This window comes from Natator depressus, chromosome 3 (genome assembly GCF_965152275.1).
Source record: "Natator depressus isolate rNatDep1 chromosome 3, rNatDep2.hap1, whole genome shotgun sequence".
Lineage (NCBI taxonomy): Eukaryota > Metazoa > Chordata > Testudines > Cheloniidae > Natator > Natator depressus.
This window is the reverse complement of record NC_134236.1, coordinates 177,782,660-177,808,470: the sequence shown is the minus strand read 5'-3', so window position 1 is coordinate 177,808,470 and position 25,811 is coordinate 177,782,660. Positions and strand designations below refer to the sequence as shown.

The 25,811-nt window shown below is 42.4% G+C and overlaps 1 protein-coding gene across 2 annotated transcripts in view; it reads right to left on the bottom strand.

Moving 5' to 3' along the window:
• MSH2 (mutS homolog 2) overlaps window positions 1-25,811 on the bottom strand; it is a 100,906-nt gene that overhangs the window by 5,994 nt on the left and 69,101 nt on the right. For both annotated transcript variants that reach the window (XM_074949395.1, XM_074949396.1), the window contains 7 exons: window positions 22,277-22,400; window positions 19,878-20,028; window positions 16,422-16,519; window positions 13,634-13,879; window positions 11,267-11,471; window positions 10,679-10,926; window positions 7,130-7,302 (listed from right to left, as the gene is read on the bottom strand). In XM_074949395.1, the coding sequence (XP_074805496.1) occupies window positions 7,130-7,302; window positions 10,679-10,926; window positions 11,267-11,471; window positions 13,634-13,879; window positions 16,422-16,519; window positions 19,878-20,028; window positions 22,277-22,400 (1,245 nt within the window). The remainder of the gene's footprint in view (window positions 1-7,129; window positions 7,303-10,678; window positions 10,927-11,266; window positions 11,472-13,633; window positions 13,880-16,421; window positions 16,520-19,877; window positions 20,029-22,276; window positions 22,401-25,811) is intronic.

Below are 25,811 nucleotides of genomic sequence, written 5' to 3'. Positions count from 1 at the left end.
AAAAGATTTATAGGAAGGAATGTGGGTTTGGACTAAGTCTATTTGAAGAACTACAGCTACGGCTAAGTTCCCTCTAAGCTGCGCAGCCGCGCGCAGCTGCCTATTAAGCCCTGTGCAGGAGCTCACGGCTGCGGCAGGGAGAAGAGCCCCTCCCCGCCAGCCCCATTGCAGACCTGCCCCGGACTTGCCATGTCTGGGAGAGAGGAGCCCCTCCCTTGGCCCAGCCCAGCCCCGCTGGAGCTGCCACGGCTGGGGAGAGGCACCTCTCCCTGGCCTCGAGATGCTGTGATGAGATAGGGCTGAGGGGAGTCCTGTCTCCCCACCGCAGCCCTGGAGCAGCCTGCACCCTAAACCCCTCATCCCTGGCCCCACCCCAGTCTTCACTCCTAGATGGAGCCCTCACCCCCCTGCACCCAGTCCTGAGCCCCCTCCCACACCACAAACCCTTCATCCCCAACCCCACCCCAGAGCCTGCACCCCCAGCCAGAGCCCTCATCCCTCCACACCCCAACCCTCTGTCCCAGCCCTAAGCCCCCTCCCGCACCCTGAACCACTCATCCCTGACTCCACTTCAGAACCTGCACCCCCAGCCAGAGCCCTCATCCCCCCACACCCAAACCCTCAGCCCCAGCCCTGAGACCCCTCCCACACGCCGAACCCCTCAGCCCCATCCCCACCACATGAATTTTGTTATGTGCACCAATATAAGGAGATGGTTTCCTCAGATTCATCTCCATATGTCACAAACCTAGGAGACCTGCAAATAGATTTACATGCACCAATGTAACTAGGATAAGGTGGATCCATTACTGGCACCCTTGGTGAAAAGGCAATATGGGATCATTATTGGCACAAGGACTCCCAGAATGGCAGAGAAGCCAACTAGAGACTGTTTATAAGAAAGCCTCCTGTTACCTATTACTAGGAGGCATTCTGGGGAATGAAACCTTGCTTAAGCCTATTAGAGGGGGAAAAGGAAGAACAAAGAGTAAGGAGAACAATTTTAATTGGCAGCTCATTTCCATGATCAACGGCAGCATCTAACACTGAATGATCAATTGGTGCTGACAAAGGCAACAGACCACTGGAACCATGGCAGCTTCCCTTGACATCTGAGATTGCTCTCAGATCAGCACCTCCTCAACCTCCTCCCAGAGTCTGCGTAAGGCCAAGAGGGAACACTCATGCCTTTTCTTCGTCTGATGAGGAAGAGGAAAAATCTCAGCCCAAATTCTCTTACGGTCTTTGAACCTAAAGACTGCTTCAGAACATCTATAAAACACTGAACTTCCAGAGTCCAAATAGCTAAGTCTTTAAGCAGATTAACCAGTAATGCTCTCACCAACAATAGTAAGTTTACTCAAAGAACAAGAGTCTAAATGGGTATAGGCTACAAACCTCCCCAGGGAAAAAAACAGTTACTCACCTTTCCTAACTGTTGTTCTTCAAGATACGTTGCTCATGTTCATTCCGTTGTAGGTGTGTGCGCTCCCCACATGTACTGGTGCTGGAAGTTTTTCCCTCAGTGGCATCTGTAGGGGACCGGCTCTGGCACCCTCTGAAGTTGCACGCTTATGCACCAGTATAAGGGGCGCCACCCCTCCCCCCTCTTCAGTTCCTTCTTGCCGGAACTCCAACAGAGAGGAAGGAGGGTAGGTATTAGAATGGACATGAGCAACACATCTTGAACAGTTACGAAAGTTGAATAGCCATATTTTTCTTTGAGTGCTTGCTCATGTCCATACCATTGTAGGTGACTCCCAAGCAGTACCTCCAGAAGGGGATAGGAGTTCATGGACGTGTCAATTGCAACACAGCTCTGCCAAAGCCAGCATCATCTCTGGCTTGGTGGGTAATGGCATAGTGCATCGTGAAGGTGTGTACTGACAACTGCGTTGCAGCTCTGCAGATGCCCTGGATAGGGACACGTACCAGGAAAGTGGCCTACGACACCTGAGCTCTTGTTGAATGAGCCATCACTATTGGTGGAGGCACAGACTGTGCTATCGCGAAGCAAGTACAGATGCAGGTAGTGATTCAGGTTGAAACCCTCTGAGAAGACACCAGGAGGCCCTTCATCCTGTCAGTCAGCACAATGAAGAGCTGAGTGGATCTGCGGAAGGACTTGGTGCACTCCAGGTAGAAAAGCCAGGGTACGCCTGACATCTAGGGTATGCAGACACCTCTCTTCCTTGGATGTGTGAGGCTTTGGACAGAACACTGGGACAAAGATATCCTGGTTAACATGGAATTGTGACACTACCTTTAGCAGGAAGGCTGGATGGGGACGCAGTTGTACCTTGCAGAGTACTCTACATGGGAGCTCCGATGTAAGAGCTTTAATCTCAGAGACTCACCTCGCCAATAGATATAAGGAATGTGACCTTCCATGACAGGTGCAAAAGAGAGCAGGAAGCCAGAGGCTCAATGGGAGGGCCAGTGAGCCTGGAGAGGACCAGGTTGAGATCCCATTGGGAAACCAGATTCCAGACTGGCGGGAAAAGTCTTTCAAGGCCTTTCAGGAATCTGATCATCATCTTGTGTGAGAATATTGATCTACCCTGGATGTGAGGGTGGAAGGCCAATGTGCCAAGTGCACCTTGATGGATGAAAAGGTGAGGCCCTGGTGCTTTAAGTGAAGGGGGTAATTCAGGATGGATTGTAGAGATGATTGGACCAGAGAGATATTCTGGTCCGACACCCAACAGGAGAAGCACTTCCACTTTACCAGGTAAGTTGCTCTGGTGGAGGGTCTTCTGCTTTCCAAGAGAACTTGCTGGACCTGACTACAGCAAGCTTGTTCCTCAAAATTTAGCCACACAGCATCCACGCTGTGAGGTGGGGAGAGGCAAGGTTTGGGTGCAGTAACCATCTGCAATCCTGAAAGAGCAGGTCCTGGACAGTTGGGAAGAGTTCATTGGGTCCATGAGTGTGCCGAATCAACGTGGCAAGGTCAAGCCGGGGCAATCATAATGACTCACACCTTGTCCCTATCGATCTTCAAGTCGCCCTGGGGCACACCCTCAAAAGGCCTGCTTGCTATCCAGCTAGTGGTGGGTAGAACCCGACTGAACAGAGGTGGTCGGCAGTTGGCCCTGACAGTGCTTATAGCCATTACCCTTCTTGTGGTAGGGCTCCGACCTGCACTTGCTCCCGAATCTCTAGGTATGCTGCGGTCTGAACCACATCCTTGTAGGCGTGGGCGTGCAAAGACCCAGGGAGCACAGTGTAGCGCTGAAATCTTTTAGACCGTGCAATCTGTCGTCTGTTTGGTCTGACAACAGCACCAGGCCATCGTAGGGGAGGTCCTGGATTGACTGCTGAACCTCCACCAAGAGCCTGGGTAACTGTAGCTAAGATGCCTTTCTCATGGCCATGGCCGAAACCATGGTCCTGGCTGCAGAGTCTGCCATGTCTGAGGCTGCTTGGAGGGCAGCCCTCACCACTGTCTTGCCCTCCTCGAGAATGGCCAGGATCTCCTGCTTACAGCCCTTTGGCAATGAGTCCACAAACTTGGCCATGGATTGCCAAATGTTATAATCATATCTTCCAAGCAAGGCTTGGCGGTTGGCCACTTGCAATTGGAGGCTGGTAGTTGAATAAACTTTTCTGCCCAACAAATCGAGCCTCTTTGCATCTTTGTTCTTAGGGGTTGAACTGGGTTGCCTCTGCCTGTCATGCTCATTGGCAGTGGATGTGACCAACGAGCTCAGGGAGGGTGGGTGTAAAGGTATTGGAAGCCTTTAACCAGGACATATTTTCTCCCCGTGTGCTTGGAGATGGGGTGCAGGGAGGAGGGAGTTTGCCACAAAGCCTTGATTAACTTTACCACACCCTTGGGGATGGGCAGGGCCACATTAAAAGGGGCTGCTGTGCTCAATATGTCAAATAGGGTGTCGGAGGGTTCCGACAATACCTTGGCATCCAGCCTTAAAAGAGTGGCAGCGAATCTAAGTAGCTCGTGGTGAGCTTTGACACCCTCCTGGGGAACCACGTGGGAGGGCCCCGCCACTGCCTCATCAGGTGAAGAGGATAAAGAGGCGGGCACAGGGGAGTCAACCAACTCCATTTCCCCTGCTGGGGGAGCCTCGGCCGAGGCTGGCTGGCCCTGGGCATCCTGCTCCAACTCCTCTTTTGAGTCTGGGGGTGAACGGGAGACTGTCACCTATTGCTTCTCAGATGTCCCTGAGACCGACTGCTGCACATGCTCCGATATCTGAGGGAACCCCCACAGAGCCAGCCACTGGCCCTGAGGCCACACGTTTACTGGCAGTCTCGGGGGAAATCCCAATGCCATTGGTGGGTGATGTTGGCCTGGGCACACTGTGACCTCCTTGCCTTCCAAGTCTGAGGAGGAAGAGACTCGTCTCGAGGACCAGAGTGGTACTGCTGCCACCTCCTTGCCCTTTCCATGCTGGCTGTCTCCGTGCTCTTCCCTTGGGGACTGGTGCCGGGATGTCAGAGCTCGGTGCCGTGCCTCTGGTGATGGCGCTCGGCGGATCAGGGATGGCAGCCCGGTAATTGATGCCTCACTCTGGGAACAGCGCCATGGCTCTGGTGACTGGGTACGTGAAGATCTTTGACTTGATTCCAGAGACCAGCGTCAGGCCTCTGGAGATGCGTACCATCGATCTAGAGACCGGTGGCGTGACTCTGGGGACCGGCATCGAGACTCAGGGGATCGGTGCCGCGAGTCTGGAGAGCGACGCGGATGCTCAGGAGACCTCTGCTGGGCCTCTGGGGACTGGCAGCACGCCTCAGGAGGTCTGCGCCAGATAGCCGGTGATTGACAGTGGTATTACGGAGAGCAGTGCTGGGAGCTCTGGCAGGCCAGCCAGCTTGTGTTGGAGGGACGATAGCGCAGTTCTGGAGACTGCTGGAGGAATGCCGCCTACAATGCTGCTGGGGAGTGGTGCTGCGGAGATGGGGATTGTTGTAAGGGCCACAGGGCTTGTCTCTCAAGCAGGCAACTTCTCTCGGAGCTGTTGGTTGCACCAAAAGGGACAATATGTCCTTAAGCAGCTTGAAAGGCTCCAGCGTGGACGGCACTGCCAGGTGCCTCTTCCACTTCCCGGGGTGGCGGGCAGGTCCCAGAGGGGGCTCGAAAGATCAGATGGTGATGCTGAAACCTGGCTGTGCTCCGGCGGGGATGAGCTGCCCCACGTGGGTCATTGCTCGGCTCCAGCTTTCTCCTTTATGGGACATGGGAGACCGCTCTCTCCCAGCGTGTTTCTTCTGCTTCTTAGCAAGCACTGGTGATGGGGATCGGCGCCAGTCAGAAGTTGGGGACAGTGGGGTGCTCCCCACTGATGCAGAGGTGCTTGGAGCAGAGTCCAGTCTGGCCAGCTCGGAGGCCGGTGTGAGGGCCCACTCCATAAGGAGCACTCGAAGCTGAATGTCCCGCTCCTAAAATTTTTACAAATGCAACACTTGTCACTTATGTAGGTTTCCCCCAAGCACTTCAGACAGCTTTGGTGAGGATCGCAGATGGTCACAGGTTTTATTACAGCACTCACAATGCTTGAAGCCCGGAGACTGGGGCATGCCCCATCTCTGGGCTAAGTCCCAATAGGGGACTAACTTTTTCTATACTTACATTAAGGGAACTAATAAGAACTACACTGGAAACTACTCTCAACAACTATATATAGCAAAAAATACTAGAAAACACACTGGAATAGTCAAAAACTTGCCAAGGCAAGGGGACGTTGCAGCACCATCACTGGTGGTAAGAAGGAACTGACGGGGGCGGGTTGGGGGGCAGCGGCGCCCCTTATACAGGCGCATATGTCGTCCACTCCAGAGGATGCCAGAGCTAGTCCCCTATGGATACCACTGAGGGAAAATCTTCTGGCACCAGAGCATGTGGCGAGAACATACACCTCCAATGGAATGGACATGAACAAGCACTCAAAGAATGACGACTTTCATTTTGCATAGCACACACCTGGTATGCTAATCTTTGACATTAATGTTAAAAAAATTTAGTGTCTGTACATCTGGGTATAAGTGCTTAGATTATCCACACATACAAAGTTTGTTTTAAAAGTCATAAGATACATATAGATAAGATACATATATAGTGCATAATCAGCAATAACCCACATTTAGGTGAATATAATTTTAACAATACAGTTTAGATATTGTACCCCAGTATTCGGATTCTATCACTCATGAAAAGTTGTTGAGAGTTTTCATTGTGGAAAGCAATATATTTTAATGAGTGAAGATTGTCCCTTAGTAATAGAGAATTTAGGGTACATTGTCTATTTAGAAAATACAATCCATGAAGGAAGTACTTCAGTTACTTTCCCAACTCCGCTTTTCATCAGAACTCCAGCTTATCCTTCCTGGTATTGCTGATGTCCGGTGATATGTTCATGTAGATGTCCCTTGACCACCTTATGGCATCTAACACCATGAGTTGCCACATCAGCCAAGCATAGAGCTGACCGATTCCACATTCTCTTAATACTCAGAAAACAATATGAACCTAACTTTTTACTGGCATCAACTATACTGAACAGGCCTGTCTGAGGTTGAAGAAATTAGTACAGAAGAACCCTCACGTAATAGGACAAAGAAAGTGCGTCAACTGCAGAGCCATGCAAACTACAAACCTAACAAATGCAAGAGCTATTAATTGACATATAAACTAAATTACAACCAAAGGCGCACACAAAGCCCCCCACCCCCAAAAAACAAACCAATTCTGGCCTCCAGCCCATGGGAGAAAGAAAAAAAACTGAAGGCTAGTTGGAGCCATGGTCCCATATATGCCTTCAGTCCCTACTGTTCTGCTCAGCGAGAAGACATGCATGCAACTCCACCCACTGCTTTCTAAAGGCTTCATGTGTATCTCCCTGGAGGGGAGCTGTAAACTGACAACACTAGAGAAGATGACATTCTCAGAGTCTGACATTTTTCTAGCCCACTTAAACAGTGGCTAAATATAGCAAAATACAATTCTGCAACCTGTTTGTTCACAGAAAGGATGAAAGGCTTTTGCCAGTCACCATCTTTTTATTCAAAATCATGTATTGTTTGTGTATAACCATTATTCACTGAAAAAAGTTATCAGTCAGTGTGACTAGCTGACATAGGTTTTGTTTGGCCTATGTTAACAAACCTCTTTTTCTCTGTAGCATCTCTTAGCTGCTGGTTCTCCTTCAGATTCCTCAGGTTTTCCAATAGTTTGGAACTCCTCTAGCTCCAGAGCCTTCTCTTTTGCACTCTCTATTACATGCTTTGGAAAAGCAGCAAGCTCTGCTACATGTATTCCAAAACTCTGATCACAGACACCTGGAGAAAAATAAATAAAGTCAACTCTCAGGAAAAGTATTTACAATGACTAACAGATCATAAAAACAAGCCCTGCAATATTTCTCTTTTTGAGAAGGGAGTGATATCATTTAGGTCCTCCCAATATTTCTTGACTTACAACCACTTAGTTTATGTTTGATAACATCCTAGGAAATGTGTTATTTGCTTACATCCCTGCATAGAATAGTGCAAAGAAAGTAGATAACATTCCTTTAAGTTACAATAATTTTTGTCTTCAGTCTGTTAGTACTATTTGTAATTGCTTTAAAACATTTTTATTTCCTCAATTTCACCCAAGCATTTTGGTATGGAGCTCTGCAGCATATAATTAGCTATGCCAAGATATAAGTCCAAAAACACACACACAAAGCTATGAAGGAACTTGGAGGTTTATTTGTATACATTTTGATGGCTGGTACATCATGGCATATTCCTTTAATCTCAGACTTTAAGGCCCACAGGAACCATCATGATCATCTAGTCTGAGCCTCCTGCACATCGCAGACCATAGAACCTCATCCACTCACTCCTGTAATAGGCCCCTAACCTCTTGCAGAGTTACTCACAGAATCACAGAATATCAGGGTTGGAAAGGACCTCAGGAGGTCATCTAGTCCAACCCCCTGCTCAAAGCAGGACCAACCCCCAGTTTTTGCCCCAGATTCCTAAATGGCCCCCTCAAGGATTGAACTCACAACCCTAGGTTTAGCAGGCCAATGCTCAAACCACTGAGCTACCCCTACCCCCTCAGGCCCTCAAAACTTGATTAAAAGACTTCAACTCAGAGACACCACTATTCTAGTTCAAACCAGCAAGTGACCCATGCCTCACATTGCAAAGGAAGACAAAAATCCTCCAGGGTCTCTGCAAATCTGACCTAGGAGAAAATTCCTTCCAAATTCCAAATATGGTGATCAGTTAGACTCTGAGTTTGTGGGCGAGACCCACCAGCCAGAGACCTAAGAAAGAATTCTCAGTAGTAACTCATGGCTTGTCTACACTGGCAATCTACAGTGCTGCAACTTTCTCGCTCAGGGGTATGAAAAACACCTCCGAGCACAGCAAGTTTCAGCGCTGTAAAGCGCCAGTGTAAACAGTGCCCCTCGTAAACAGTGCACCACAAGGCAGCACTTTAGCGTTGCTAGTGTAGACTAGCCCTCAGAGCCCTTCCCATCTTGTTGATAGCCAATTTATTTCCATTTGTTCTTGTGCCAATATTGGCCGTTAATTTAAATAAATCCTCTCCCTACTTGGTGTTTTCTCTCTATACATACATCAGAGGGATAATCAGATCTCCCCTCAGCCTTTGTTTTGTTAGGCTAATAAAGCCAAACTCCTTAAGTCTCCTCTTGTAAGTAGGGTTCTCAATTCCTCTGATCATCCTAGTAGCCCTTCTCTGAACTTGTTCCAGTTTGAATTAACCTTTTTTAAACAATGGAGAACAGAACTGCACACATTATTCCACATGAAGTCTTATCAGTACCTTCTACAATGGTGGTAACTCTTCCCTCTCTCTACTGGAAATACCTCGCCTGATGCATCCTAGGATTATATTAGTCTTTTTCACAGCTAAAAGAAAAGGAGTACTTGTGGCACCTTAGAGACTAACAAATTTATTTGAGCATAAGCTTTCGTGAGCTACAGCTCACTTCATCGGATGCATTCAGTGGAAAATACAGTGGGGAGATTTATATACACAGAGAACATGAACCAATGGGTGTTATCATACACACTGTAAGGAGAGTGATCACTTAAGATGAGTTAATACCAGCAGGAGAGCGGTTTGGAGGGGGGGAAAGAACATCTGACGTTCTTGTCAATTGCTGGAAATGGCCCACCTTGATTATCACTACAAAAGGTTTTACAGACTAACACGGCTGCTACTCTGAAACCAATTTTTCACAGCTGTGATTTACCAGTACACCCAGGTCTTTTTTCTCCTGTGTCGTTTCCAACTGATAAGTCTCTAGTTTATAGCAAAAATTCTTGTTGTTAGTCCTTAAGTGCATGACCTTGCACTCTGAACTATTAAATTTCATCCCATATCTATTGCTCCAGTTTTCAAGGTCATCCAAATCTCCTTGGAGGATATTATGGTCCTCCTCCGTATTGGCAATACCTTCCAACTCTGTGTCATGTGCAAATTTTATTAGCACATTCCTACTTCTTATGCTAAGATCGTAACTGAAAATATTAAAGAAGATTGGTGCCAAGACTGATCCTTGAGGAACTCCACTAGTAATCTCTCTTCAGCCTGGCAGTTCACCTTTCAGCATGACTCATTTTAGTCTCCCCTTTAACCAGTTCCTTACTCCTCTTTTGATTCTCACATTCATTTTAATTATGGAACTATCAGATGCTTTACTGAAATCCAGGTAGATTCAATCTACTGCATTTCCTTTGTCTAGAAAATCAGTTATCTTCTCAAAGAAAGATCAGGTTGGTTGGGCACAATCTACCTTTAATAAAAACCATGTTGTATTTTACCTCAATTACCGTTTAGCTGTAGGTCTTCAATTACTTTTCTCTTTCAAAATTTGTTCTAAGGCCTTGCATACAATTGAGGTGAAACTTTCGGTCCTGTAGTTTCCTGAATTAATTTTTTTCTCCTTTCTTAAATATAGGTACTATATTTGCATTCTCCAGTGATACAGTACCCGAGTTTATGGATTCATTAAAAATCCTTGCTTTTGGGCTTGCAACTTCATTTGCCAGTTCCTTTTAAAAAGGGCAAAACCTTTTTCCTAAATATGAATTGTTGCAGAAATAAGTTAGCCAATATCTTCAGTGATTACGCCTCCACACATTGAACCATTTGTTAATTAAGATATATGTATCTGGAGCTTACGGTTTTATTTCTTTTTACTATCTTACTGAACTGTTCTGCTAAACTCTAAACACCTATCCTCCCTGTAGAAATAGGTTCCAATTGTTTGCTCTAAAACAAAATTATAAGGCATGAAATATGCCAGAGTAGTTATAGGTAGTATGTTAATTAGAAAAATGCAGAGCTGTGAAATTATTTGGGAAGGGTTTCTCCTTTTGATAATCCAATATTAAAAACAAGACAAAAAGCTTTAATTTGTGTTGTAGAACTATGTCTGGGGATCAAAACAACTCATTTCATTACCAAAATATACTGGATTTTCATCTGTATTCACCCAGAGATGCAGCTCTCTGTAGGTATCCGATTTCAGAGAGAAATGGACCAAATCATTAGAGATGGCTAAGAACAGCTTGAGACCTCGTATCAAAATAGGAAAGGTAGTTTCAGGTCTTTTTGCAGGAAAGGCTCCCTTTTCTTCTCCCATGGCATCTGATAGTTTTATCTTGTTCACCGTTTAAAAGATCTTACCTTTCTTGACACGATAAAGCATAGTCAGCATCTCATCAGTGGTTAGCGCTGTAACATGTAAATTATTCACAGTTGGCACTTGGTTAGCAAGTGCTGTCAGTTCATGAAAATGTGTGGCAAACATACAGAAGGCACAAATTTTGCTGGCGATATATTCTGAAATAGCCCATGCCAACCCAAATCCATCATATGTTGAAGTTCCTCTTCCCAACTCGTCAATGATTATTAAGGAATTTTCAGATGCTGTCCTAAAAATAAAAACATTTTTTCAAAGTTTAGATAGTGTAAGCGCTCTGAAATTCAAAATTTAGTCTAATGCCAAGTGCAAATAGTTAATTGTGTACACACACACAAAAAGAAATGAGATTATGCAAGAGACATGTTTATCAGACTCACATAACAATGTGTGAATGAAGATGAGCACTCATTAAGTAAAACACTTAGGCTGTCCTTATCTAGGAGCACCAGTATCTATGGTGATAGATTACATATTTTCTAAGTAATAGAAACAAAAATGGTACAATATAAAGAAATCCTTTAAAGTAGCCTCCTCCCGCTTTGATGAAACAATGCGGGTACAGCTCTTACCGAAGAATTGAAGTAGTTTCTAACATTTCTGCCATGAAAGTTGAGACACCTTTCAACTGACTGTCTCCTGCTCCTACCCGAGCCAGGATACAATCCACAATAGTCACTTCTGCTGAGTCACATGGTACAAAGCACCCAATTTGGGCCATAAGAACTATCACTCCAGCTTGGCGAATGTATGTTGATTTCCCTCCCATGTTAGGACCTAAGAAATGAATTTTGACAAGAAATTAATAAGTTAGCTTCCTCTCCTTGGTACATTATGTATAGCTTTAAGGGATTCTTAAGCTTAATGGGTCTGAAGCTAAATTTAACCTAAAATTGACGTTTTAAAAACTTCTTCCTCCCTATATAACCAACAGCTGCAACAAGTAGCACAGCTTCATGGATGGACTTGCTTGCAACTGCAAATACTTGACTGCAGTTCTTCCTAAAGATGATTTTTTTTAACCCAACTTCTCAAAAATATGAGCAACAATCTGAAGCACATGTACATACCTGTAAACTAAAGCAAAGGTAGAAGGGTTTAATTTTATGCTCATCAGTCTTGATAGTGTTTCCTTTCAACAATGAATGCAGTCTGTTTTAAGTTACAAGATCAATTATTTCCTCCACCATCTGCTCCATATAAAACTATTTTAAAAAGTGATTTATTAAACGAAGGAAACATCAACTGTAGTTAGTGAATTGGCGATTGTTTCTGGTCATCTAACTTGCTCCGGAGCTTTTGAAAATCCTACTCGACACCTATCTGCATCTTTAGGTGCCTATATACACACACACACACACACACACACACACACACACCTTTGAAAATCTGGCTCCATGTCCCTCAAGTTTTCAGAATTAACAGATCTCATCCCCCCCCACCTAATTTTTATTAGTAGACTGGAAGAGGAAAACAGGCTCTCCTGATTTTTCAACATCCAGTCAGTTTCTCATCTTTGAATTAACTCCTCCAAATGAAGAAAAACATTCTCTGCGCCTGCTAGACAAACAAACCAAAATTTGAGGAGGGCTCATTGCTGCAGCACTTCTTTATGTGCGTGATTGTAAGAGATTATAGTAAGTTTAGGCCTTAACATCGGTTGTCAATTTCAAATTTAAACAGATTTTAAAAATAGAACTGTTTAATTTACATTCTCCCCCCCCACACACACATACACACTTTTTAAACCATCAATTTTTATCCACTCTGGTAACAGAAGAGTATGAAGGTATAGCAGATTATTCATATTAAAGACGAACTTTTACAGGAAATGTACATATATATACAGTGTAAATACTTTTTAGACAAACTACATATCTATACACTGTATAGAAACTACTGTCTACTGGACATATTAAAATATATTGCTCCTGTAAAGCCTGCCTGTAAAGTAATCCACACTTACACTATTAATGTGACGTTTATACATCTCCACTGATAAGTCACATTAGCAACAACTTCTGAACAAGGACTGCAGACAAAATTTTCAAGTAGAATGACCTATCTAATTATCATAACAAGAATGGCAATATAATGCAATGAATTATGATGCATTTCAAGTTAGATCCTGGGATCTTTCAAGGCAGAAACCATGGTTTCCTCCATGTATGTCCAGTGGCAATCATGCTGTTGGTTTTAAGAATGATTTCACCTTATAATTTGTTACCAAAACAAGAGTTTATTATATCACTAATTTATTAAGTCATACTACCTTTTAAAGTAGTCCACTGTACGTTAATTTAACAGAGAAATTTAACATTCCCTTAAGTGTTAACTTATAACTCTGACTCAAGTGTATGGCAACCCCACAGAAATCGTGAACATGTACACGGTCATCTTTTAAAGTGCTGTGGGATTTACTAAGGTTCTAGTATTTATTTATAAATATCTTGTGTGACCTCTCTCTCCTCTACCCTAACAATCCTGTTTAAATGTTACCAGACCCCAAATGCCATGACCAGCATTCCCACAAGCACACCTCTACTTACAATCATGCTGACTAGTCATTTTGAAGACTGCTGAGTCCGTGTGTATGAAGTACCCAGCACAGAAGGAAACATTTTATAAGTACATCATGGCCACTTTTTGTTCTAAAACACATGCTTATTAACCATAACCATCACAAAAATAAAGCAGTGCTGAAACTGGCCTATAAAAGCCAGTCTCATCTTTTTTTCAAAACCTACCCCAAATGCCAACACTGGTATAAGTAAATTACTAAATGGTCTCTTTCCCCACTCTTCCCCCCACCCCACCTATAAAGCACTGAATGGTTTTGACAGACTTATTTTTTCAAAACATCTTCCACAAGAAATACTTCAAAATTGACATTGCTTCTTGAGTTTAAATGAAAATATTGCATATAAATTAGTTTTTACCAGTAATAATATGGAACATCTGCTTGCCCTTCTCAAAGTTAACATCATTGGGGATGAATGCTATGTCATCTTGAACTTCAATGCAAGGGTGTCTGGAACCTTTCAACACAATCCTTCCTTGTCCCTTTTCCAGAATGACCGGGCGTATGTATGGCACAGGTGCTCCATTTGATACATGAGCAAAACTGACGACAGCATCTAACTGAGCTATCACATCATTCATTGTCTGTATTGGCTCTACATATCCTGTTTTAAGAAAAGCAGAACAATTCATCTATAACTGTACTGAATTTATATTTATAGAAATAAAAAACAAGGGAACTTTTAACATAAATTTGAACCAAAATAGGGTAAGTTCTTTAGGGCAGGGACTGTCCCTCCTTTTGTGTTTGTGCAGCACACAGCATTTTGTGGACACTATGAAAAACAAAAGACTGCAATTTACAATAAAACTGCATGGAAAATCTCAAATCAGAGTTCAACTTATCTTTCACATACTTTCCACTCAATTACTATGATCTGGTCACAAAATCCATGTTTTTTTAATTAAATTTTGCTTTAAAGCAAATATGGAAACCAATAATGAAGACATTTTTGATAAATAACTCCATTCATTTTGCAGACCACCTATTACAGATGATAGTGACAAATCCGAATTGAATGAATAGTATGTGATAATACAAATGTGTACTTGGCTGCGTAAGTGACAAATCACCACACACCATATTTGAAGCGAGAGTTAAGACGTCATGATGTGATTCCTCCACTTGGGCCACAAAGATGAGATGCTCTCAATCTATAATAGGGAGGAGGCATGCCCATTACTAATTGCCTCTTACTGGCATTAGAGAAGGGGGGAAGCTTATTTTAATATGGAAAAATAGATGGTCAGAATGACAATGTAGCTGGAAATCTTTTCCTCCCACACAATCTCTGATGACCACTATTTGGATGTGTCGCAAAAACAAGGTCGAGTGAGAGCACATACTGCATAGTTATTTAAATTCTATAACCTGTGTTAATAGCATTAAATGTTTGTTGGGGGTGTTTATAGTGATTGAACTACAAACCTGTAATTACTTTAATATTTACAAGTGGTATAACATGTCAAAAGAAGTGACTAGTGCAGTGCAAAAAAAATTCATTCCAGAACATTCTTCCAGGCAATCTTCACTGGGAAATTAGAACTCTCTCACTGGGTTTTAACTAGCTCCACTGACATCTCATTGAATAGCAGGGTACAGAACAGCATGAAGGCTTTTTTTTAAAAAGATCACTTCCAATTAAGAATTGTATACCCAATCCAGACTGTAGAATGTTTCTATATTGTATTGCCTCCACTGAAGGAAGACAGAAAAATTATGTTTAAATATAGGATTATACATCTGTGGGCTTGTGTTAACACACCAGTGAAGTCTTCAAATGAGTCAAGAGAGACCTACTTTTGTGTCTGCTGGATGTTTATTGTAGAAGATGCCATTTTTACAAACCTCCTAATTTGCTTTCACGCAGCTGCACAATGTATATTAAAGCAAAAGACATAACGAATAGCTACTGCATGATGCAAACTATGAAAATACGATCCAATCAAGCCAAACGAATGCTGGCTTTGCAATGTGTGAGTGAATTCTATACAGTAGTAGTGTATGCAAGCGGCCACTGCGACTGACTATAGTCAAGCAAATGAATACAACAGAAATTGAGAATAAAAGTTAAACAAGCTTTATGCAAAAAAATCATTCTGGGGGATTTTGCTGCCTTTAACTCCAGATATAAGTAAACAAAATGTAATATAAAACTTCAGTGGCAAGCAAGAGATTCAGCCGTCTTCTAAACATTTTGTATTTCTTTAATTATGGTATCCAGATACAGAATAGGACCTACAGTTCCTATAATCTGGAACAGTTTATGTGGCAGAATGAGAAATCTTGAGTAATTTCCATTTCTTTTTCAGCATCATATCTGTGCTTAACTATCTATTCCCAAAATATATTTGCTGTGAGAGACAAGCTAAAGAAAGAAAAAACATTAGGACAAGGCTGCTGCAACAGACTGGTCTCAAGTACGTGACGGCTGCTACACACACATGCGCCTACTGTAGTTCTACAGAGTGTGAAACACACGTGGGTGCTGCAATGCTAATTGATTATTTATCCCTCTGCACCCAACATTTTTGCCTCCTCTCAGCAGCTTTTTTCCTGGTTACTCATTCTCCCTTTTATGCACTTGCAAGTTTACCAATTATTATTCAAAACCCACTGCAAAGCCAGTTCTTAGGAGCAGTGCTTCACATAAATAATTACTACCAGCATTTCTTTGATCGACTTAAAGCAGTCAAAGTATGCATAAAGACACAGAACACTTATACTGTGTTGCTTTCTACAATTTTCTTCACTATTCTTTGGCTTAAAGATGCAGAACTGTCAGCTCTTTCCTTACTGGGCTAGTGGCTCATTTAAATAAAGCTTGCTTAGCAGCATTTTTTTCTTCCCCCCTAGATTTGGGATTTATGTTCACGAGCTTTTTAATTTGTCCCCTAAAGATTTAAGAATTGCTTTGCATGAAACTATGCTTCCAGGTAAGTTATAACTCTTCATCCAGGAATGTTAAACATTTTGGCCACCTGAATAGGTGACCAATCCATTTTCAAACAATTTGGGAGTTAAGGGACTCGTGCTTGAAACCAACTGCAAACAACAGATCATTGTGTATACAGGAACAAAGGAAGATTATAGTAAGTTCTCCAAACATTTCAGCTCATTTCATTTGTTAACAGAGCCCTATTTACCTGAAGCAATATTAATGATTTCTTTAACAATGGCTTCCTGAGCCTCTTCATACTCTTCTCTGCTTCTTACGTAGTCTTCATTGAAGGAGCTCAATTTACTGTGAACAAAATCACAATATTTCAAGCTGATGTTCTCTCAGTCTGTAGTACCATTTGCTACAATACATCACTTTTTGTTTTTTCAGTTAATGGCAAGGTATTGTCCTGGGTGTTCAACTTGGGGAGGACAATCCAAAAATCAAGATGCAGAACACCTAAGGTTATGCTGGTCTGAACAAATGGATTAGAGTTCAGACTACAGTCCAACAGAAGATCACTGCTGTGACCCTAAGCAGCAGTTTAATGTGTCTGTACACTGCTATTTTTAAAATCTAGCAATGTATCTGTTTGCTATGTGTGTGTGTGTGTGATGAGAATGGATTTATTTTTTAAAAGGACAGAAGCAGAGCTGAACTCTGGCTACCCTATAATGAACTGTGATATGTGGAAGATCTGATGGGGGAAAACCTGACACTGAGCAAACTGATTTGTCCAAACACGTAGAGAGGTCCATATTAGAGCTGTGCACAGTTGAAGAAAGCAATGTATACTATGAGAAGTCTACCTTTTTCATTCATAAAGTCTCAAGTAGCTACTGCACATTATGAACAATTCATAGTCTTCAAATAAGGTGGGTTTAGATGGATGTGTGATGCTGGCAAATCAGGAGACAGCTCATTCCAAGGCCCCTAGGCTTCAATTGAACATTGACAAATGCATAGCTGGAAACCAGTCTGGGTCACCTGTGTGTTAGCATTGTTACAACAGGTATTAGGTTTATGAAAACATGTTTAGTGTTAGACTTTATGAAATGCTTGTAAATTGATGCAGGCAGTAATCTCACATATCTGCATCCCATGTTATAAGGTAATATTTACGTGTTTGCTCTGAAACTGTAAACCCCCAGGGTCAAGAGAGAAGCACTAGCATGTGCTAAATACTAGTTCACCACAGGAAGTATTATTTCCTGTCCAACAAAAGAAGGCCCACAGACACCAGACAAATCATTCTGGAACATCAAAGGACAAGACTTCATTGATTGCTCCCCCCCACACCTATGAAGAGAAGATGTGCATGGGGACTTGTCAGATCAGCTTGAACTCTGTGGGAAGGGAATAAAAATCCCTGACAGGAACAAACGACATCTCTTCACTGCCTGGACTTGGAAGGTGCAAGATTTCTAAGCATACACAAGGGATCCCCAGTGCTTGGCCTGGGTTAACCCTAGAGGACTTATAGAGCTTGCATATTATAGCAGCTTCCAATACACACACAAATGAGTTAATCTTAGGTTCCAAAGGGTATGTTTACTTGCTCTAACCTTGTAAATAACTGATTTCTTTTTCTTAGTTAATACATTTTTAGTTAATTTATTATAGAATTAGCTACAATTGTCATCCTTGGAGTAGGACCTAAAGTACAACTGACCTGGGCTAAGTGACTTGTCCTTTGGGCTGAGAGTAACCTGAATATTTGATTTTTGATATAAGGGACTATCTATCACAACAGCAAGCTTATCTGGGAGGCAAGATAGACTGGAGTACCTAAGGGAACTGTCTGACTCCATGTTAAGGCTACCGCAGTGCCTGAGGAATTCACACTTGGTACTTGGTTGGTGAAATCTAAGTATAGAACTCTCAACCAATTTGGGATGTGTGCCCTCCTCCTTAACAGTCTGCCCTGAGGTTGGTGCTCATGCTCCTGAGCCACTCCAAGCAGCTTCACAACATGATGTTCAAACAAATATATATCTACATACAACTCTAAGCTACCTTTTAATCTCCGCTCTCCAGGTTAGGTTCTATGGGGCCGTATAGGAAAGCATGCACTGCTACTGTGCCTATTCTATGAATAGAGGAGATTCAGCTCCATGACTGTCAACTCAGTCTATTTGGGTGCCTTTATGCACAACAAAAATGTTACAAAAAAAGTTCAGTTTTTCTAAGGGATTCTTTGGCTTACTTATCAATATAAATCCTCTATGAGGACGTTTTCCCTTGTTAAATTTAGCATCTTCAATAGCTGATTAACAGTATTTAACATCAATTTGGGATTGTGAAGTGAAACAAGATTTAGAACAACTAAGAGCACAAAAGATAACTGCTTTACATTTTAGGAATGTTTTGAAGATCATTGTAATCTTTCAATCAAATTAATATTTATTTCCTCATTCTTGTTTTGATCATCTACACAAATGTACAAAACAAACTAAGCCAGCATATTTGGAAAGGCCAAGACGCAAGAAAATTAATTAAGCAAAATATACTAGAGGACAGAAACGATTACCTCAAATAGCTGCATATAAAATTCAGGGATAACTAGAATTTGCTGTTTTCTACAACAGCCTGCAAGAATGCCTTCACTGTAGCTGTCACTATGGTCAATTGCAGCCAAATCATCCAACAGAAATGGACTGAAATCAAAGCAGCAAAAATATATAGCAGGATACAGGGGGAATGCTAGAAGTGTGGTAGTGACAGCCATGCCTGCACCAGCACTCCCTTCCCTCATGCCTATCTCAACAACATTTCAGTCTGTGAGCAGAATGATTACACAGAAGAGGGGGAAACCAAGCAATTCAATATGTAAATATGCTACTCCTGGGGGCATTCTGCAACAAAAAATTAAAAATTCTGCAGATATTGTCAAAATAACACTACATAATCACACCAGTTTCAATTACTTTGGTAATTTATTTCAAAATACCTGTCAGCAAGTATGTCTGTAACAATACAGACAGGCAAAAATTCCCCCAGGAGTAGAGAGTTAAAGAAACCCCTATGACAACCCAGTTCCTGTTTCTCTTCCCCATTCCACCCCCATCCAGAGCCCAGATGGGGGGCTAGACAGCCACAACCCCCCCCCCCGCCAATACACCCAAACCCACTCCCCCCCCCCCACGCAGAGCCCAGCCACGCTCCCTGGCCCAGATACCTGTATCCTCTCCCCCCAACCCCTGCCACGGGGCCCCCCCTTGCCCAGATACCCCCGCCCCCTCTCCCGCCCAGAGCCCAGGGATACAGAGGGAGAAACAGTCTGATGCTGGGTCCCAGGATTGCACACTGTCTCCTTCCCTCAGGGCGTGCTTGGAACTGCAGCTGACAGGAACCCTCTACCTCCCGCCCCCTCCCCCCCCCCGTGGTGTCTTCTATGTGCGAGCTAGACTCTGCCAGGTCCAGCTGCCCCTAGTGGTGGCTAGCAGGACTGCAAACCATTTCAGGGGGTGGGGTGGGGAGGAGGAAATTCTGCATGCAAGTTAATGCAAAATTCTGCATTGCGCAGTGGTGCAGAATTCCCCCAGGAGTAATATGCGAACAGTATTTTTCTGAAAGAAGACCCCCATAGGTCTACACAAAAAGGGATGAATTAGCATCTCAAAACAAACAACTGAAAAGATGAATTATGTTTGCCAAATACCTGTTTGTGAATTTCACACCATTCTTCTGGGTATCTAAGATCTTATATTTTGCGTTGTTCCGGAGAACTTTTTCTTCCCGGCAGGTAATTCGGAAGTAATGTCCTAACTGTGAATTGGAGTCCAGTTTGATGTTCTTGCCAGCTTCCAAGCCTTTTCAGTAGGAGGAAGGTGGGGAAAGAAAAGAGAAATGAATGATTTCACCATTAGAAATACACGTCACCATATTATCCCTATTCTCTGAATGCTGCCCGTCAGCTGGGTTGCCATTTAAATGATATTGGGCACGCCATGTTTAATGTTCTTGTCTTTGGTGCTACAGATAGGAAACATCTGAACTTTATTCGGAAATGTATTGCTCACCTCCACCATTAATTCAGTAAACCATCAAATGGCACATTTATCTAACTCAAAGCTCCATCCTGCTGCTGGATACAAAATAAGCATCACATCATAGAATCATAGGACTGGAAGGGACCTCAAGAGGCCATCTAGTCCAATCCCCTGCACTCATGGCAGGACTAAGTATTATCTAGACCATCCTTGACAGGTGTTTGGGGATTTTTAAGAGTAGGTTGGACAATGATGGAGATTCCACAACCTCCCAAGGCAAATTATTCCAGCGCTTAACCACCCTGACAGCTAGGAAGTTTTTCCCTAATGTCCAACCTTAACCTCCCTGGCTGCAATTTAAGCCCATTGCTTCTTGTCCTATCCTCAGCAATTAAGAGGATTAATTTTTAACAATTAACAATTTTTCTCACTCCTCACTCCTCCTCCTCCCTCCATATTCAACTAAGACTTAATATGATGTGTACAAAGCAAATTACAAGTATTGTCTATATAACTATCAATATAGAACAGCGGTTCTCAAACTGTGGGTCGGGAACCCAAAGTGGGTCGCGAATCCATTTGAATGGGGTCACCAGGGCTGGCTTAGACTTGCTGGGGCCTGGGGCTGAAGCCGAAGTCTGAGCCTCAAAGCCGAAGCCTGAAGGCTTCAGCACTAAGTGGTGGGGCTCAGGTTACAGGCCCCCTGCCTAGGGCTGAAGCCTCTGGGTTTTGGCTTTGCGCCCTCTCCGCCCAAGGTTGCAGTGGGGGAGGTTTAGGCTGGATATTAGGAAAAACTTTTTCACTAGGAGGGTGGTGAAACACTGGAATGCGTTACCTAGGGAGGTGGTAGAATCTCCTTCCTTAGAAGTTTTTAAGGTCAGGCTTGACAAAGCCCTGGCTGGGATGATTTAATTGGGGATTGGTCCGGCTTTGAGCAGGGGGTTGGACTAGATGACCTCCTGAGGTCCCTTCCAACCCTGATATTCTATGATTCTATGATTCTAAGGGGGTGGGGCTCGGGCAGGCTCAGACTTCAGTTCCCCCTCATAGGGTTCTGTAGTAACTTTTGTTGTCAGAAAGGGGTCACGATGCAATGAAGTTTGAGAACCCCTCATATAGAGGTACGCTCATTTGTATTAAAAGAGCTGCTTATCTCAACTGATACATGCTTCTGGAGGTGGAAACCCCAGTTCCAGTCCTAGCCAATCAAGTCTTTTGCTCCCTTTCATCCGGGTATTTTGTTTAAAAGCACAAAGTAAAAACAAGTTTGGTTTACTTGTGTCCCAAAAACCAATCAAAGTAGCCAGAAATAAGTTTAGCTCCATGTTTGGAAAACAGCAAACTAAGCAGAGTTTCATTCACTCAAGTATTCGACTATCTAGATGATCTATAAAGAAAAACTGAATATTCTGATAGCAGTGTGTGTGTAGGGTACATCTGGAACCTCCAGAAGAAGCAGCAGGGACACATGAGCAAAACCATGATGTAAATATAAAACTAATTTAGATTAATTTATTTTGTCAGTTTCTTACCACTTTATTTTCATTAAAAGAGATCATGTAAATTATTGATCAGTGTGAGATTTGCACTGACTGTACCACACAAGAAATTGTAGTCTTTAAATGTTTAATTCTGCTTAATAGAATTCTGTATTCCATTTTATATGCACCTTCATACCACAGAAATGGGCATTTCTAGAATGGACACCCATAAGAATAGATAAGGACAGGATATTTGAATACACATTCCCCAAGGATCTCAATAAAAATAAAATCAGTGGAGAAGGCTAGACACAGTTACAGTAAATAAATTCTGTACAACCCTGTAATAGGTATGCAGCAACTGGGTAAACGTTCTGAAACACCATCTTTCACAAAAAGCAATTTGGACATAAAGCTGCTTGTTACTCTCCACGTACCAGACTAAATAACACCATTAAAATCATCCAGCAGTCTAACAAATAATTAAATAATTAAACTAAAGATAAAAATACCTTACTCTTAAATGGTCAGTAGATCTCAAAGCACTTTATGAAGAAAGTATTAAAGAGAGTTTTACCCCACTGTACCTAGTTCTCTGGCTGCAGTCTTTAGAAGAGACTGCATGCTCTCCTCTAGTTTGTTCATCTTCTCTCTCAACTCTGTCAGATTAGGATCAAAAGAAGCCTTCACAAGGAATTCATGATTTTCCACCTATGAAAAGAAGAATGAGAATGAATATAACTATTTTGATTGCTGCATACATTTGTTATGCAGATGTTCAATGTTTTTACATTAGTCATTTAGTTTGATTTGGTTTAATAGTTTTTGTTCAACATTTCATAATTCAGTACTGTTTGTGTCAGATTATATTCTTAGCTGGTGAGAGTTTAGCTGAATCACATACAAAGCCTGGTAGCACTCCCCATCTGGCTGGACACTCTGCAGGCTGCTGTGTTTGTCACTGGGTCCCATGTACGCTAAGCTTTCTGAATCTTAACAGATTCTAAGCATTATCCCATGCTAGAGTGTCCCTCCCGAGACCTGGCACCCTGTGCTTCAACTGCCTAGCCCCTGGGACTAGTGTGGTCTCATCAGACTTCCCCATAGCTTAAATACACCTTTCGCCAGAACTCCAGCCTCATGGGAACTCTGGGTTTACAGTTACCTCTTTAGGGATATGTAGTGTTCTGCATTTTCAGTTTTTACCTATTTTCACAGAAAATTACCCTTTTTTTATTAAAGGAATTCGGTTTTTACTGATTTACACCTGTTTATCAATCCACTAAATGTTTTTTCCAGGTACTTATTTTTGTTAAACACCGCTTGTTGTGTCCTGCAGCTCTGTGATTCAAGCAGTTCCAACATAATACACAGAACACACACAAAGTGGTGGCTGGAAAATCAAACAAACAATATTAATACTGCACTACAATAGGCTCACTGCTCGGCTATTTTTTTGTATCCATTTAGCGCAGTACTGAATTCAAACAAGAAATCCTCCACAGATAAAGATAAGGTAAAAAGGTAAACATGGGGCGAAAACACAAATCTATGTCTGAATACCAACAAGAAAATCAGTGCTTAGAAATTTTCAAGAAAAGTAAAGACAGGAACGAAGAGAATGCATTGCACTGCAAGTACTACAGCACTGAGGTCAGTGCTCACACTAACAGAATAAAGGAGCCTGTCGAAAGCAAGAGACCCAAGAAGCTTAAAGAAGAAAGTGAGCTTTCAAAGATCTAAGATCCATTTAGTCAGCTTACTCTCTCTGACCTTGGCTGGTCCTGCAGTTAAACAGGAGCACCCACTACAAAAGCATGCACATTTCTCTCTCCTTACCTAACAATAGTGCTCAAGCAACATTACTGGACAGGTAGCCTACACTATCCTGACTATAGTTTATCCACCCCCAGATCTGAAAGCTGTGCACCAAGAAAGCTTTCCTGCATTGAACTTGGTGAAAAAAATCCTGCATCTGGATTGACTATCGCCTGCCTGACATATCAAGAAGACTGATCCATTCACCTACAAGAACAGCAGCCACATCACAGAAACTAATTTCACACAGACCAAACAGCTACAAGGAACTACAGATTCTCGTTCCCTGCCAACTAGGACTACACACAGACTCACAAATTAGAGGTTGAAAGACTCCCATGTTCCATTTCAAACCAAATCCAGTTCCCCCCTTCCGCTCCAAAGCCAGTAATCACAAGAAGGCAAAACATGAAAATAAGTTTTCAGCATTTATATCCATAGACACCTAGAAGTGTGTATCCCAGTTTGCACTGCTTCCAGTAAGAGTCTGTAGGAGCCAGCAAATTGATTGCTTACTCCAACTCCTGTAAACAGATCTGTTATCACCTGTGCCACTTTCAAGTATTTGAAGACTACACTCAACTATCCTTCACTAGCAGATGCTGAAACAGAACTGTTACATTTGACCACATTCTCCAAGGTAAGCTGATTAAGCTAATATTTAATGTTTTATAAACCTTAACTGTGAAAACTGAACTGACTAGATGATGCAGCTTATTAACAAACACACACAAAGGAGTTCCTAAACTATTTGGTAAAAAACCCAACCAAACAAGCAAAAAAACCAATCAATCATATCTGCCATTCTGGATAAAACTTTTCAGAATAATAAAATAATCATTCTATTATCCCAAAATAGAACACTGGAAAGTTTAAACTTTAATTTTTTTTACAAACTGTAGCCCTAACTGTATTTAGAAAAGTTGCCCAACACAGAAACTATTCTCTTCTCCTTCACCAAGTCTCTCTTCATTCTATGTGCAGCTGCCAATCTGGTGTGAGAAATTTTAGAAAGAACATGTGGAATTGTGAATCCCAATAGTTTTCAGACATTAAAATGCTTTTTTATGGCAACATTCTGCCATATGACTATGGAAAAATCCACCAGGAGAACCTAGGAAAACACTGAAGGACTGGATTTATTCTCTCCTGGGCTTCCCATAAGAGCAGGAATAAAAAGTCAGCCACCATCACCATGCACACATTTTCAGCTTTAAGAGCACATCAATGATTTTTTCATTGCTGAAACGGATACTGAATTCTAAAATAAAGGATTCTCCTATTCCAATATAGCCAAATGTCCACCTGGCTTCAGAGATTAAGGAGTACAAACACGCAGTTAGTTTCAATGGTATCTGCCATAACAGATCAAAGATTTTGATTTCCATTCCAGGCATGGAAAAGTAGATGAACAACAGTCATGAACGGACAGATTGCTGTATCAAACACATACCAGGGCATTCCCTTAGACCATCTTCTGCTTTTGCACATTGGGCTACCCACATTTGCCATCCTTGCCTGTCAACTGCCCTTCTCTCCAAATCTTCCCATTTCATGTTGAGGTGCTTGATGTTGTTCAGAACTGTTCCTTTCCATGTTATTCAAAGTTTTCCTCTCTTTCTTCTTGCATTTTCTGGCTTCCATTCAAGGGCAGTATTTGGTGAGCGCTTTTTCCATTTTCAGCACATGTCCCAGCCACTGATGTCTTTTGTAGATTATTTGTGAGAGGGTGCCTTGTCCAGTAATTTTTCTGACTTCATTTGTCTTCTTATCTCTATATGTTATTCCCAATATTCTTCTCAGACATTTGTGATTAAATGCATCCAGCTTTTGCATATCTTTCTTGGTAAATTGCCATGTCTCACTGCTATATGTTGTGATGGCGGTAACAATTGCTTTGTACACATTCAGTTTTGTCTTGAGGGAGATGTTTTTGAGTTGCCAGATGTTTTTGAGTCTTCCAAATGCAGCATTTGCCTTCCAGTTTCTTCTTATTTCCGCGGAACTAGTACCATATTGGCTGATGGTACTTCCAAGATCCGTAAAACTGTCCACCTTTTCCGGTTTCTCTTCAATTTTGATTTCTGTCCCTGTAGTCCCCATTAATATGATTTTACATTTTTTTGCATCGTATCTCAAACCTTTCTCCATTACTTTTTACTTGGTTTGTGCATTTTTGTAGTCCATTGGCATCTTCACTGATAAGAGCAATGTCGTCAGCAAAGTCTAGATCAAATAGCCATGAGTTGTTCCATTTTAAGCCATATGTATCTCTGTCACATTGTTTTAATCCACGTACATTCA